This window comes from Panthera tigris, chromosome B1, assembly GCF_018350195.1.
Source record: "Panthera tigris isolate Pti1 chromosome B1, P.tigris_Pti1_mat1.1, whole genome shotgun sequence".
NCBI classification, from domain to species: Eukaryota; Metazoa; Chordata; class Mammalia; order Carnivora; family Felidae; genus Panthera; species Panthera tigris.
The window spans coordinates 58,629,955-58,646,329 of NC_056663.1; the positions used below are offsets into that span (position 1 = coordinate 58,629,955).

General features: G+C 35.2%; 1 protein-coding gene across 11 annotated transcripts in view; it reads right to left on the minus strand.

The window, feature by feature from the left end:
* The window catches only part of CLCN3 (chloride voltage-gated channel 3), a 94,321-nt gene that overhangs the window by 13,869 nt on the left and 64,077 nt on the right, over positions 1-16,375 (minus strand). For all 11 annotated transcript variants that reach the window (XM_042983637.1, XM_007097160.3, XM_007097162.3 and 8 more), the window contains 8 exons: positions 15,785-15,884; positions 14,250-14,437; positions 13,141-13,263; positions 11,117-11,323; positions 8,635-8,715; positions 7,182-7,727; positions 4,017-4,203; positions 780-1,178 (listed from right to left, as the gene is read on the minus strand). In XM_042983637.1, coding sequence (XP_042839571.1) covers positions 780-1,178; positions 4,017-4,203; positions 7,182-7,727; positions 8,635-8,715; positions 11,117-11,323; positions 13,141-13,263; positions 14,250-14,437; positions 15,785-15,884 — 1,831 coding nt within the window. The remainder of the gene's footprint in view (positions 1-779; positions 1,179-4,016; positions 4,204-7,181; positions 7,728-8,634; positions 8,716-11,116; positions 11,324-13,140; positions 13,264-14,249; positions 14,438-15,784; positions 15,885-16,375) is intronic.

Below are 16,375 nucleotides of genomic sequence, written 5' to 3' on the forward strand. Positions count from 1 at the left end.
AAAAAAATTAAAAAAATAAAATAAACAAATAGGGGAGCCTGTGTGGCTCAGTTGGTTAAGCATCACACACTTGGTTCCGGCTCAAGTCATGATCTCATGGTTCATCAGTTCAAGCCCCGTATTGGGTTCTGTGCTGGTGGCGAGGAGTCTGCTTGGGATTCTCTCTCCCTCTCTCTGCCCTTTCCCCTGTCGCTCTCTCTTTCTCTCTCTCAAAGTAAATACGTTTAAAAAAAATTTTTTTTAAAGACTAAAAAAATAACAAAGTTGCTATATTACATGTTACTATTGTAAACTTAAATCCAAAAACTGAAAAAGGAAAATATTGTGAATCTGATATGAAACAGACCAAAGATGAAATTTTTCAAAGTTTGCATTCAAATAAGCCAATATTAAGTTAATATAAGAATGTATTTACTGGGATGCCCTGGCACTTGCTAGGCCATATATTACATGCTACTACAAACAATATTAACAAGGCTTATCTGAGTGGGAAAAGAATCTGACTCCAATCTCTGATAACAATGCCAAATCAAAAGATAAAACTGTATTTAGTGAGAAAACAATTCACAAATTCCTTTCCTAAAGAACATAAGACTTTCAGGGACATAAATAAAATATACTCTTTACCCCAACACACCCAACCAATTAAATATTACTGTTTTCCTTTCCTCCAGAAATCCATTATATGTCTTTATCTATCTAGATATATAGATTCCATAGATACACGATATAGATACAGACAGATGTATATGTGTGTCTGTATTCTTAAAAAAGGGTACCTATTGCAATTGTCAGGTCTCTTCTGAGGGCAAATCCCACTAATCGTTGAGATTCTTTTGACATTATGACAGGAAAGCCATTGTAGCTGGTTTCATTAATCATGTTTTCTATATCATCCACTGTCATATTGTCCTGTGTCAGGACAGCTAAGGGAGGATCGTTCCTTCGAGGTCTCATGACGTCAGCAGCCAGGGTGGTATGAGTGAATTCTTCTTTTGCATCCAAGAAAGGGTATCCATTTAACCGGATGTGTGCTTCATAAATGCCTTCCCTACCAAAAGCATCACCAACCCATTTACTGGTCATTACTGCAGCCATAAGGGGAACAATATATTCCAAGCCTCCAGTGAGCTCAAAAACAATAACCACCAGGGAGACAGTCATCCTTGTCACGCCACCTGAAAAACAATAAGCACCACGGGTCAAGGAGGACAGGACAGGTCAGTGGAACTGTTCTACTAGGCAGTTGAACACAAATTGTAAAAAGAACTCAGTGAAAAGGATAATCATCGAAAACTACTCCTCCTCTTTTAGGACAAATATCACTGTTTTAATAAGATCTAGAGAAACACCAATTTTCTTTGTTAAACACAAGACTATTAAAATAACATTTCAAAACCTGTTTACTTCACAGTAAACAGCCAACTGAAACGAATTTGCCATTTTGGTTTATTGCTATAGCAAAGATATAATTCCACTCTTATAAAAGCTGATTATTAATTAAAGAATTTGGTGAAGCTCATCATAGCTATCTTGCTTACTACCACATTACAAATAAAGCTCCTATGTGGGTAGAATATTAATACATTTCTCTCCCCTAAATCTTTTCAAAATGAGTAAAATATTTTGGTGCTTTGTGATTTATGTTAACAGTGTAATATCCTCTCCCTTAGAAAACTCATCTATTCATTTACCCAAACCATCATTCTTTTTTTTTTTTTTTTTTTAATTTTTTTCATGTTTATTTTTGAGAGACAGAGAGTGAGCAAGGGAGGAGCAGAGAGAGAGGGAGACACAGAATCTGAAGCAGGCTCCAGGTGCTGAGTTGTTAGCACAGAGCCCCACAAGGGGCTCAAACTCACGAACTGCAAAATCATGACCTGAGCCGAAGTTGGATGCTTAACCGACTGAGCCACCCAGGTGCCTCCCAAATCATCATTTTGAACTATCACCTCTATGCTCATGTCTCCTAATCCACATCTTTCTCCTTCCTGTTGCCATTGTCCCATGTCTCCAACTATGCATACCTTATTGCTGTGCTTGTCTTGTTTTCCAACTGTAAAAAGACTTGGGATGACCCACTGTCACAAAAAATACCACACATTTAAAACCAAAGTCCTCTTCTTCCCCAAAGAGCTACCCATTCCAGCCAGCACAGCACCATGTTCTTCTTGACAACCTAGATAGTTATTCCGGGTTCATCCTTTACTTGAATCCAATACCTAGACTCTCACCTAGTCTTATCTGATTTGCTTTGCAAAATATCCATCTATTGGTCCCTTCTCAATATTGTCACTATTACCAAACTAGTCCAGACTCTCAAGACTTTGTTCCTTAATTTTAATACTATTTTATCTTACCTCCTTGACTCCAAGCCCCATTACCTTTAATCTACTTTATAAGCCATGTTCCCAGGTTAATCTTTCCTAAGTACTACTTTCATCATGTTGCTCCTTTGCTCAAAAACCTACCAGGATTCGCCAGTTCATACTGTATAATTAAGCTTAAACTCTTCCTTTTTGCTTTTTAACCTAAAAATAGAAGGGAGAAAGAACCTACTACGTATTACACATCTACACTATGCCAGGCATGTCCTAATCAGTTCACAGAGAATTTTGTTTTGAACTCAAGTGACTTATTTTACCTGGCACTGTGCTAACAGCTTTACATGCATTTTATCTCATATAATGCTCAAAACAACTGTAGGAGATTAGTGGTTATTATTTCTATTTTAAAGATAAGAAAATAAAAAATCAAAGTAAAGGAACATTCCCAAAGTTGTCAAGTTACAACTGCCAAAGCCACGATTCTGCCACAGATACGACCTATTCCAAATACAAATTCATCCTGACACAGATGATTGCCTTTTCATAACCTGGCTCTTTCTCACTAATCCAACTTCATTTCCCAAAAGTATCCAAAATGCACTCTCTGCTTCAATAGTATCAGTATCCTTAAATTTATTCCAATTCCTTCAATTTCACACGATTATATTCCTCAACAAAATCCTCTTCTTTAAATCCTACTAGTTTTCTGAAATAAAGCTCCTGTTCTACCCTTACCTGAACTACTTCAGCTCTCTTTTCCTCTAGTTTCCTACACTGTCATAGACTCAGTACTATATATAATTATTGTATATTTCTTACTACTGTTTCTCAGTTTTGGTCTTATCTTCCCTTCCCAATCTGACTGTAGTTGAAGTGTGGGCCCATGTTTTACACTTCTTTGTGTATCACTCACTGCACCTAGCACAGCACTTTACAGAAAGTGGACAACTACTAAATCACCGCTACTGTGGTGAAAATGTCCTGTCCTTCACTTTAACTTGATAGCATTCTTTTGGAGATCAATAATTACAGATTTGTGATTCACTGAACAAAAGTAAGTCAAAATACCAACTATTTAATATCATAACCAAAATTCGACATTTAAATTTTAAAATAACAATATTTCATATCCAAGAGGACAACAGACTCTTAAGTATTTAATGCAGTTACTTTGTTTTGCTTTTCGTTAAAACAGTTTTTAATTTTCCTATAAATGCACCTTAAATCAAAGAGGGCTGGTAAAGAACTCTTTCTTTACAGCTAACTATAAATCACTGCAGAACCAAATGTTCAGCTTTGCTAAAATGTTAATCTCAGGAACCATGCTATAGTTGTTATAGGTAAGCCAAGATCCCTGACAATGAAAAAACCAAAAATCTCCCTGACAGGATTCAAACTAAGCCTATGTTGTACTGAGATGTTTTCTGTCACAAAGCATTACATGATGTTTAAAAGATGCTAACTACCATTAAGTTTTTGTATTAACAAATATTTAGAGCAGCCAAAATGAAAACTATTACTACATAAAAACTATATAATAGTGGTTTCATTTCTGTTAAAACATTCTCTTCCTCCATCCTGTACCGACCGCCCTCACCCCCCTCACCAATTAAGCATAAATGTGCTCCCACACTCGCTCTCTTCTCTCTCAGATTCACAAACATCCATACACAGACACAGTTACGTTACCTAAGCACGCAGCAGCACCAACCATGGCATAAAGGCCAGGTGTAATGCAATCAGCTCCAACCTCACACCATTCCTTAAAGATAAACCAGTCATGGTGAAAATACGCAAGCTGTTCCACTGCAATCCCCACAATCCTTCCGGCAATCGCACCAATGGCCATGCTGGGAATGAACAAGCCGGACGGAACCTGTAACAAAACCACAATGCTTAAGGGGACAGAGATCCTCTGCTTATATGCTCGGAACCTAAATTATGGATTTCTAACTAACACTTTAGATTCTTTTCACGTTTTATTTATATAGCAAAATCCTAGTACAAATAAAACTACAGCAAAATACTGTTCTAATGGTACCTTCGTAATTCTGTGATTTCAGTTACAAAGTAACAAATAACATTCTCTAAACCAACCTAAGGGTTATTCATCCTTTAGCTCCTTAATGCCAGTCCCTAACACGATTTTCATTAATTCATGGTGAAATGGGGAAAGGAAAAAAAAGGACAATATGAAGCATTTTTCATTAAACTGAATCAATTTAATGTGAAGTACTGTCCTTTACTCCATGATTCTATCCTCCCTACATATTTGTTGTTTACCAAATGAAAAAAATATTAGATGCTATTCCTCAAGTAGTACAATGTAAAGAGGACAAGCTTATCAGGTCCTTCAATATTTGTTTAACGATATATACATACATACATATATATATATATATATATATATATATATATATATACACACACACACATATATATATGGAGAAGAGTATGTATCAATTAAATGTAATGAAAAAAATAGGAATAGTAGATACCTTAAGCGAGATCATTTAAGGATTAAAATACTAATAGCTCTAAAATGTTACAGAAATGAAATAAGCTGAGCACAAAATAATGGCATGTTGAACACTGCATTAGGATCATTAAAAGGTTATCCAAATAGAAGAGATCAAAATATGTTTTACACTCTCCTGTTGATTAGGATCCTTCAGCCAGAGCACAGAGCGAGGTGGGACTTAACAAAGACCTGACAACTGTCTCCAGCCTCCTGTAGCTCAACTAAAGATGAGAAAGTTGGGATTTGCAGAAAATCAACTTACTGTAGAAACAGGAGCTTTAACAGCTGCTTTAACTTGATTCACTATGATTAAACATTTTAAACTTCAAGGTTTTTCTATTATTTAACTGTTATAACCAGTGGACTAAATAGAGAACAACAGAAGAGACAGAGACCACATTTCAAAAACCATCATTACAATTTTGTTGAAATTAAGCTGTTATTCCACATAATCTACATCTGTGAAAGCATATAATCACTAGTGAATGTTAACTTAAGGAACAAGGATTAGCTGACATCGGATTCCCTACATACAGCACTGACAGCCATATAAGAGAATTATATTTACTGGCAAATCACTAATTAATAAATATTATTCTTTTATAAATTCAAATGAAGCAACATCCCAGGGCATTAGGCCTAGCTCCCTTAAATCCTTGATGGAAAAAGACATGGTATTCATAGGCTAGTAATTTAACTCTGAGTCTGCAGTGTCCTTTCAAGCTAACGCCCTATAGTAATATGATAGGTGGAATAATGGCTCCCCAAAGATATCCCTATCCTAATTCCTGTGAATGTGTCATGTTATACAGTAAGGAAGAATTAAGGGTGCCGGTAAAATTAAGGTTGTTAATCAGCTGACCTTAAAACAGGAAATTATCATGGGTGCCTGAGTAGCTCAGTTGGTTAAGTGTCTGACTCTCAGTTTTGGCTCAGGTCATGACCTCACAGTTTTGTGAGTTCAAGCTCCACATGGGGCTTTGCAATGACGGTGCAGAGCTTGCTTGGGATTCTCTCTGCCCCTCCCCTACTCATACTGCCTCTCTCTCAAAATAAATAAATAAACTTAAAAAAATTTTTTTAAACAGGAGATTATCCTGGATTACTTAAGTGGGCTCAAAGTAATTACAAATGTTTTTTAAATGTGGAAGAAAGATTTAGAATAACGTCAGAAAAATGAAGATAAAAAAAGACTTGACCACCCATTCCTGGCTTTGAAGATGGGAGAAGGGGGCCATGAACCAGGGAATGTGGGAAGCCTCTAGAAGGCTGGAAAAGGCAAAAAAAAAAAAAAAAAAAAGCTAGACTCCATAAATCCATGTGAACACCTTGATTTTAGCCCAGTGAGACCCATTTTGCACTTCTGATCTCCAAAACTAAAATAAACTTGTGTAATTTTAAGCCATTAAGTTTGTGGTAGTTTTAAAACAATCATGGGAGCACCTAAATGGCTCAATCGGTTAGGCACCTGACTTCGGCTTGGTCATGATTTCACAGTTCATGGGTTCAAGCCCCATGTCAGGCTCCGTGCTGACAGCTCAGAGCCTGGAGCCTGTGTCGGATTCTGTGTCTCCCTCTCTCTCTCTGTCCCTCCCCCGTGCTCACACTCTGTCTCTCTCTCAAAAAAACAAAAGCAAAACAAAACAAAAAAGGCACACATTAAACAATAAAAAAATAAAATATGATCATAAATTCCCTAACACTGCTCCAATTAAGAGGTAGGTAGGCCTCTGTGACAGTCTGGACAAACAGAATGCAACAGAGGCATGCTGCATGACTTCTTTGGCTAGGTAAGAAATGGTCCCCTTGGGACACTTGCTTTTAGAATCTTGAGCAACCATGTAAGAAGTCCAAATGCTCTGAAGGCACCATGCTGGAAAAACCAGAGAGAGAGAGAGAGAGAGAGAGAGAGAGAGAGAGAGAGAGAGAGAGAAAGAAATGTTTCAAGAGCCAGACGTTCTGAATCTTCCTAGCTTGGGTGGTAGATGACCAGCCTTAGCCATGTCTGATGACATGTATGATAGGCCACAAACAAAACATGCCCAAGTTGAGTCCTTCCCAAATTGCTGACCTAATATCAAGAGCAAAATAGTTCTCTTAAATTGCCAGGTTTTGGGGTGATGTGTTACACAGCAACAAATAACCATGCTCAGCAATATATCCAAAGGAATTCTTTTTTTTCCCATTATTTAAAATGAAACCCAAAAGATAAGAACTTTTTTCAGCCTACATTTATGAAATAACCACTTTTAGATAAACATTCACTGCTCATTTCACATAAAAGTTTTGAACATGCCAAGATTACTTAAATAGCACCTCACATCAGTACTTACCTTGATACCAAAAGTGAATACTGTCATTATAATTTTAAATATGAGTGCTAAGCATAACTGCCATATAGCTGAATATACTCCCAGGCCTGCTGGACGATCAGGAATATCATCAACAATTTTACTGGCATTCATGTCATTTCTGTAGTCACAAAGAGAAGAGGATTCCAGAGGACCACAGTCTGTAAAAAGCTCTTTGATCAGCTCACTGGTGTTGAGCCTGGTATATGGATTAGGGAAGGCTATCACCGCAGTAATGGCAGCAACAACAATGACTTCAAGAACAGGATACTTTCCAAATTTGGTGGATTTGCGTCGACGACACCAGGCAATATTTGCCCTAATGAAGAAGGCTCCCCAAAGCCCGCCAAATACCCCGAGGAGAATAAAAGGAAACAGTTCAAAAAGGTACCACGGTGTATGATACTCCACATAAAAAAGGACCAGACGGCTATTACCAAATGGATTGATGGATCTTAAAACAAATGCAGCCACTAAAGCAGCAAAAAAGGATCTCCATAAAGTTTTAAGAGGAAAATAATAGCTAACCTAAAAAAAAAAAAAAAGGAAAAGAAAAATTAATGCTAGAATTTTAAGATGTTTCCAATATGGTATAACTTGAATGGCGAATATCATAGTCTAATTTTTGTTGCAGCTAGAATTTACATATAATAGATTTTACTGTGGTAAGAAAAAGATTGATGTTTAATAACTTTGGCTATCACATCATTATAAATTCACAATATCAACTGGTCAAAAAATGTCTAATAATTACTTCAGACACATCATTTTTTTTATTTTCAAAATGAGTTTCACCTCCAATTCAATCATGTAGAGTGAATAAATACATCACCACCAATTCCTATGAGCTCAAAAAGAAGTATTTGCCTCTTCTATATTAAAAATAAAAGAATGCAAACAATGGGAAAAGTAAATTTTAAAACATTCCCAGTCACATTTTTGTGTAAACATGTAAAAAGTCTTGAGAGAACAAAAACAAACTACACCAGTGACACAACTAAAATGATCTTCTTAAATATCAATCACTGCCACAGAAATAATCATACAACAAAAACTCACAAAAACACATTAGGAATTGATTAAGTATTTTTAAAGTAAAAACATGGGCTATAATTTAACAAATAGTGGTTAAATATTTTCTGTTAAGTCAAATTCACTTCTGCTTACTTTTAAATATGTCAACAAAGTTAAATTTTAAATGACCACTAATATTTATACAAGAATAATATTTTTAAGACTTTTCTCAAGGTAAAGAACATGTGTAATGTATTACTCTTTATGTAAGAATACGTGAAAAATAACTTTATGAAATTAAATCTTTGTTTTTAAAACAAAGTCTGCATCTCTTACACTAGTTACAAAACTGAAATGTGTGCCAAAATACATTTGTAATGGTAATTATACATAATTTTAATTGCTGTATTTTTTTACCTACCTCTTCCAGGCTAAAAAGAACTCCTCCAATTGGTGCACCAAAAGCTACAGAAACACCTGCAGCTGAGGCAGCTGATAGCACCTAAAAAGAGGATTTGGCTTATTTCATATAGTCTTATAAATTCAAACATATCAAATAAAAATTCTTTATGTTGCTTGAATTTTTGAAATGCCTCTTCTGAATTTAACTTGCATGTCCACCCACCGCCCCAAACAGAGGCAAATATTTATTTCCTCTAAAAAGGTATTTTTTTCTCTTCTGCTTTAGTTGAAAGGTCATTCATATATTCAATATTCAGTCAAAAAACACTGATGTGAGATAACTACTGTTTTCTAAATCCTACTAAAATATCCAGAGAACTTAAAACCTATTGAGTTTCCTTATTTTCACTACTCTAAATCCTGTGACAATACTACAACTGCCAATATGGAAATCATCATCTAAAGCACAATGGCTACCCTTTATGACACAGTCTTTCCAACTAGAAGCCTAACAATAAAGTTAAAGAAGACAAAAATATCCACAAAAGCTCTTACAGATCCTCTCTTCAGCTCCCCCAGACTATCACTTGGACATTGCCCACTTTCCACCAGTACGAAGTCAACTACACAACTAAGTTCACTAAACATTTCATGTTGTAATTATTTTCCTAAGAGTCTAATTATTCCTTTCACTGTTTCATTCCAGTAAATATCTGAGGCTATCAAAACATTTTCACAAATGGTCGAGTTTTACATTTCTGAAAAAGAAACTGGAAATAATAAAAATTAAATTATATACAGTTAAGAACATGATCTCCATTGTCAAGCTGCTGTCTGGCAAAACACCCAAGTAGTCATAACTCACATTTTATTGTAAGTATAAAGGAATCATTTAATTTAAAAATGTCAAGGAAGTGAACTAGGAAGAAAGCCAATATGAGACCTTAATGCTTTCACAACTAACAAACTCTAGGCATTTATATGCCAAGGGTGAACCAAGTTAATGTCATGTACATTACTAACCATCTACAGTGTGTATCTTAAAATTTTAAGTGATTTTAATTTCTGTAACATTTTTCCAACAAATTACATTTTGCACTTAAAATGAATAAATAAAAATAAAATTTACCCCCCAAAATATCAAGGTACAATAGCAAGTAAAGGAACTGCACTGGAGGGACAAATGCTATAGCTTCATTTTAGCCACTGATTTGTTATAATAGTTTTAGGTTATGTTTTGTTTTGAACATACATACAGATCCACACAGTCATAGTAGTAGTAGTGGTAAGGAGTATAGACTTGAGTCAGAAAAATAAATTTTAATCCATAGTCTGACATTCTGCTATACAATCTTGGGCAAGTTTAGCAACTTTACGCCTAATTTCCTATCTATAAATGGGGATACCAGTGCCAAGTTAATAGGATTATTGTGGATTTAAATTTTAAAATACAAGTAAAGGACTTAGAGGCAGATACATAGTAACCAATCAGTAATGTCAGCTATTATTGTTAGAGGGTAATATTGGAATCACAATTATTATTCAGAGACGGAACTATAATGATCCACTTTTAGACTACCTGCTGCCAATGCATGAACAATGTGTTAGTACTAAACTGAACTAGAATTGTATCAACTCAAGAATTAAATCGTTTGATAAAAATATTCTACTCTTTTCTTATATTATTAAAAACAACAGGATGAAAGGCTTGTGCTAGGGCCACAGACCTCTGAGTTCTCTATTTAACCATATAAAAATATCATACCTTAAAAACCCCCAAGATGCACCATACCATCTTGGCCTACAGATTAGATTGGGAAAACAGGAAGGATTGGGCCCCCAAAGTATAGAGCCAATACAAAAGGTCTCAGGGGCCCATTTTCCTTCTAGAAAATATCCACAGCAATCTAGAATCATTAGGAAACTCTATAAAGTTTAAAGACCTCCTAGGAGATCTCAGGCTGGCCTAAAATAAATGATAAAGGAAAAAAATGCTCCTGAGCAGCTCAATAAAGAGGAATTCCTATACTCCCTCTAGTGTGAATCCCTGATTTAAATCTTGAGGGGTCCTAAAAGCCCTCAGAACATCTTCACGATGCCACATAGCTCTCTGCAGATGACACACATCTCGAGGGCATTAGACACTTTCTCCAGAGGAGAAAATAATGTTACATTTGGGGAAAACTTCAGAGGAAGAAAGGTGTAAGGCAAAGCAAAAACAAATGGAAAGACCTGTGTGAAATTCAACTGAAACCAATGGTAGTCCATCAAAACCTCTCTAAAATATAGGGGTAACTGAGTAGCACTGGGGATGGGGTCTAAAACACATCAGAGGTACTCACAAAGGGAAAAAGAAGCAAACAATTCTCACACTTGAATTTGAACACAGAACTTATCCAAAGAGTAGAGTAAAAACGTGATCTTTATACTAGGAAATTCTCACTGATGTAAGTCTACGTCATAGATATGTATCTGTCAAATAAACTACAAAAGACACTTACCTCCCTTTTTTTAGCTTCATTTGTGCTATACTTTGGAAAGAGGTAGGAAAAAATATTTCCACAGCAACAGGCAACATGTACCAGAGGACCTTCTTTTCCTAAACTCAAACCTGATGCCACAGCCAATACTAATGTGATGGTTTTGATCATTAAAGTCCATTTTCCCAAGTAACCTCTGATGATGAATCCACTTAAAATAGTTTTAATCTACAAAGGAAAAAATAAGACAGTTTAATTTTCCTTAAGAAACAGGAGAACTTAAGTTACTCTCTTGTTTTACTCACAAAACCATCTTGCAAAAATTTTTAGGTGGACCAAGGAACAATTCACAATTTTTCAAAAGCCTTAACTGTTATGCTACATATAATAAATCTGTATCATATTCTAATTATCTTCTCAAGCAAGGATTGAAGGCAACCTTATCTCATGAACAAAACTAAAATACAAGGCCATGTTAAAGGAAATACATACCTTAATACAAGGGTTGTAATTACATAACCAGGAAAAGGCAAATATGAGTATTTCTGTTGTAGAAACATAGATACATTTCAGACATTCTGTCAGAAATAGGGAATTATGTCTTCTCATAGTACTGTCATCACGTATGTTATTTTCCTGTATATTAATAACGGTAAGTGGCAACAGCTAAATGCTGCATGATACTGCCCCTTATTAAAGACTTTTATTCTCCTTCCTTCCTTCCTTCCTTCCTTCCTTCCTTCCTTCCTTCCTTCCTTCCTTCCTTCCTTCCTTTTTTAGAGAGAGAAAGAGAGATCGTGCCCACACCAGCAGGGGAGAGGGCAGAGGGAGAGAGAGAGAACCCCAAGCAGGCTCCATGCTGAGCGTGGAGCCCGATGCGGAGTTTGATCCCACAACCCTGGGACCACGACCACTGCTGAAACCCAAAGGTAGACGTTCAACCAACTGAGCCACCCAGGCACCCCAAGACATTCTTAACTAACAAAATTTTAAAAATCACTACATTTCAAAAGGAAATGTGCTAGAAAAAGCTGATAACTTACTTAAGACATAAAAATTAAAAAGGGAAAGAAATGAGTTCCCATCACATTATTCAATATATTCTTTAAATACTGTTGATAGGGGCACCTGGGTGGGTCACAGTCAGGTGAGCATCCAAATCTTGATTTCGGCCAAGGTCATGATCTCACGGTTCATTAGTTTGAACTCCATGTCAGGCTCTGTGCTGACCGCATGGGGCCTGCTTGGGATCCTCTCTCTGCCCCTCCCCCACTCATGCTCTCTGTCTCTCTCAAAACAAACCTTAAATTAGTTAATTAATTAATTAATGTTGACTTAAAAAATCCAAAAGTTTGTACTACTGACCCACTATGATCAAATGTTTATTTTCAAGTATAAAATGGTTATAAATATTATCTACCAAATTCAAGAATTATTAACTTATCTAGTTAAAAGACAGTCATAGGGGCGCCTGGGTGGCTTAGTCGGTTAAGCTCAGGTCATGATGCTGTGGTTTGTTGAGTTCGAGCCCCACACTGGGCCCTGTGCTTATAGATCAGAGCCTGGAGCCTGGTTCAGATCCTGTGTGTCCTTCTCTCTTTGCCCCTCCCCTACTCTCTCTCTCTCTCAAAAATAAACATTAAAAACAAATTTTAAAAAAAAGATAGTCATAAAAAGAGAATTAATGTATTCAAGTCAGGTTCATAGCAGCCAAAACATCAACTAATCTATCACAGAACTTTAGGCCACATAATAATTTTCCAGGTTTATAACTGAGTCTTCTGATATTTGTTTAGTCACGTGCTAAATTAGTGGTGGAAAAAGAAAAATCAACCCTCACAGTTAATGATAAAATGACTATGGGGAAGAATTTCTTTCAGTGATATCTATAATCAGCTTACATTTTTAAGATTTTCTTTTTCTAATTTTCTTTCTCATGTTACAAACCATCTCCCCAGAAAGACTACTTTTTCCCCCTAAAGGCAAAAGATAAACACTGTAACAATCACTTAATGATTAATGATATTAAATATTGCATGGCTTACCTCTGGAATTCCAGAGCCACAGGCATATGGAGCAAATACCTTTACCAGGGAAACGGCAAGAAAGGCAAAACTCAAGGCCCAGAAGATGTACATTATGTAATTCATGATGTAAGAACCGGGGCCCTAAAAGGCAAAGCATTTAATAGTATAAATTTAATTTACAGTGTACCCCTAATGCAAGTGCTTGCCACATAAGAAATTTGGGTAAAACTCGAAAGTTTCCTGGATTTACTTCCACATTAGTAAAAGCTTTATATGAACAAAATATTTAAGTACAATCAAAAAGACATACTCATATATATATAAGGGGCCTTAATCTATTGAATGTTTTTCCTAGCTTTTTCTTGATCCCTAAAATCTAAATGTCAAAAATCTGCTACACTTTAATCTCTGCCTACCCACAAACCACATTTTGGAAACAGTTGTGAAGACAAAATTGCATTCCCACTTAGATCTCATTCTGCTGCAATTTTCCTGAGGATCAAATGAGAAACAGCATACTGCCCATGTTACCAGCAAATATATTCTCTTTTTATAGCTTGAAAATTCAGCTATAACAAAACTTTAAAAATATATCCGCATATGACCACACAACTACATATATTATATAACATTCTAACTTCTACAATGTTCTTCAATATAGAACATCAAGAACAGTAAAATAATCATTTAAATACTATAATATCACAAAGAAAAATCTATAGATTTCTTTGAGATATCTCCAGTTACAAGGCTTATTTTACTAAATTTTTTGATAATTCATACCTCCTGACAATTGTGATATGTTAAGCAGTTTTAATAACTTGACTTCATATTAACTTTCTGTGATTAAACAGATCCCATCACACTTCTTTTCTACAATAAGACATTTAATGTCATAATTGAATAGACTTGAATGTGACTATGTAGTTAACTAATACAAAAGCTTCTTGAAGCTTTACATTTTACTTGCTGCAATGTATTCTCATATTTTCCAATCTATCCTATTACATTTTTTTTTCTTTTAATGCAGCTGCAAGAATCTGTGAATAATTCTGTTAATTAAGTGAATTAGAGACTCATTTCACTGTATCAATTTTTAATTCATCTTTAGACACAGCAAGACTTACTTCTGCTTGACCTATGATTAATTCTGCCCATGTTTTCCACTGTGGACATTTATCCCTCTCTTCAAATGTTGTTTCATTAGATCCCCAACAACACTGTTCATGGTTGTACCACAATGCACTAAGGCAAATGCCCTCCTTTAGGTCAGTCATCCAGTCAGCAGCAATGTCTATTAATCCAGCCAATGCCCCTGTAAAAACATGTTGGAGGTGGTAAAAAAAAAAAAAAAAAAAAAAAAAAAAAAGAACAAAAAAAGTGAATTTTTGGGAGGCATTTAGAACTATCAAGTTAAAAGAGTCCAAGAAAACTGGGGACTCCCTATAAATAAAGGGTCACATAGGAAATATTATATAATATTTTTAACTGTAAATAGCCACTCTTTAAAATAAAATGGCTATTCTTTGTTTGAAATTAAAAGTAATTACATCATTAAAATTCACTGTGATTTGTAATAAAGGTGTTTAAAACACACTAAAAAGATCTTTAAAAGACAGCTATCTGGCAGGAGGTTCACAAATCAGGTTATTAAAGTCAGAGTTTTTAATGTTTCAATCTGAAACTTAATAAAATTACAAATGATCTCAATATCATTAAAATTTAATGTCCATTAGTAGTGAAACTCATAGCATTAATGAATTACCCTGACAGATTTTCAGTTTTTTCTTAAATAATAGAACATCAAATGTACCAAGATCATGTTACTGATAAAATACAAAAATATGCAAATTTATGGTCAAAGTCTAGATCCTTCTCATTGTATGAAAAGATCAACAGGTCACAAACACAGTGGCCACAAAATTCCTGTGCATGCCAATTAGAGATAGCAGTACTTCCTTCTATTCTCCACATAAATTTTAATTTGCCTCATGTTCTTCTGGACATAATCTTCCATGGTGGAAACTGAAAGTCATTAAAACAGTCCTTAATGTTTGTTTCCAGATCTGCAACTGCTATTTCTTAAAATCTCACACAGAGGGACTCTGTGGGCACTCTATAGCATGGTAGTTAAAATGTGGGCTCTTCAGCTAAACTGCCTAAATTTAAATCTTTGCTTGGCCACTTACTGGCTACATCACCCTAGTCAAGTTACTTAACCTCTCGTGCTTTATGTAAAATGGTGACAATAACAGCACTTATTCCATAGGACTGCCATGTCGTTTACATACATGTAAAGATTTTAAGGCAGTGCATGACACTTACAGGAAGCACTTAATAAATATTAGCTACTTATAATTATTTAACATTAAAAGATACTTTATTGTATATCTGGACCAAACCACATATTTTACAGATATAGAAACTGAACCCAGAAAGATCAACCAAACTGGATAAACACTTAAAGTGACAGAACCAAGACTAGACTCTGAAGCTTCCTGCATCCTAGTCTTACACTTAAGGTTTCTTGAAAGAAACAAAACAAATGCTTTTAAAAATCCAACAGGACCTGAAAAAAAAAAAAAAAAAACTGCAGGAAGGAGGGGAGAACTATTTATTTTTTCTGTTAACGAAAAAAGATTGCATTAAAACTTTTCTTTACCTGATGCCAATCCTGTAAGTGTTACTACTAACCATCCTGACCATGCATCATATAAGCTTTTTGTCATTTCCCATGCTGATTCTTTCTTTTTGCTGTTGATCTGAAATTAGAAATGTTTATGCTTCATTTTTCAAACTATGAATAGAAGACACAATTCTAGAATCCAAAAGTTTTTCTCACTTATTTTACATGAGACAGTAGTTGATAAACTAAATAATGGGAAAGGTGAGTTTGGGGCAGAATCACTATGTCAGACAGTTGTTATACCCATAAACCAGATGCTAAACATTTACCCAGAGATCTGCATTTTTAACAAAAACCTCAGGATATGAGAGCAAGGGATCCACAAACCAGAAAGAGTCTTGCCTAGGCTGTTTAAAATTGAATCAAATTTAGCAGATATACATCTTTTATATTAACAGAAATAAGACATTATAGATTGAAATGTCCGTCATTCCCTGGCCCTTTTTTTGGTCCTAACAATTAAATAATAATCCTAGCAGGATTATAATATTCTTTAAAAGGTAAGGTCAGTGAATAATAGTACCATACCCATAAATATAGTATACAATAGTCATGTGAGTAAAGAGG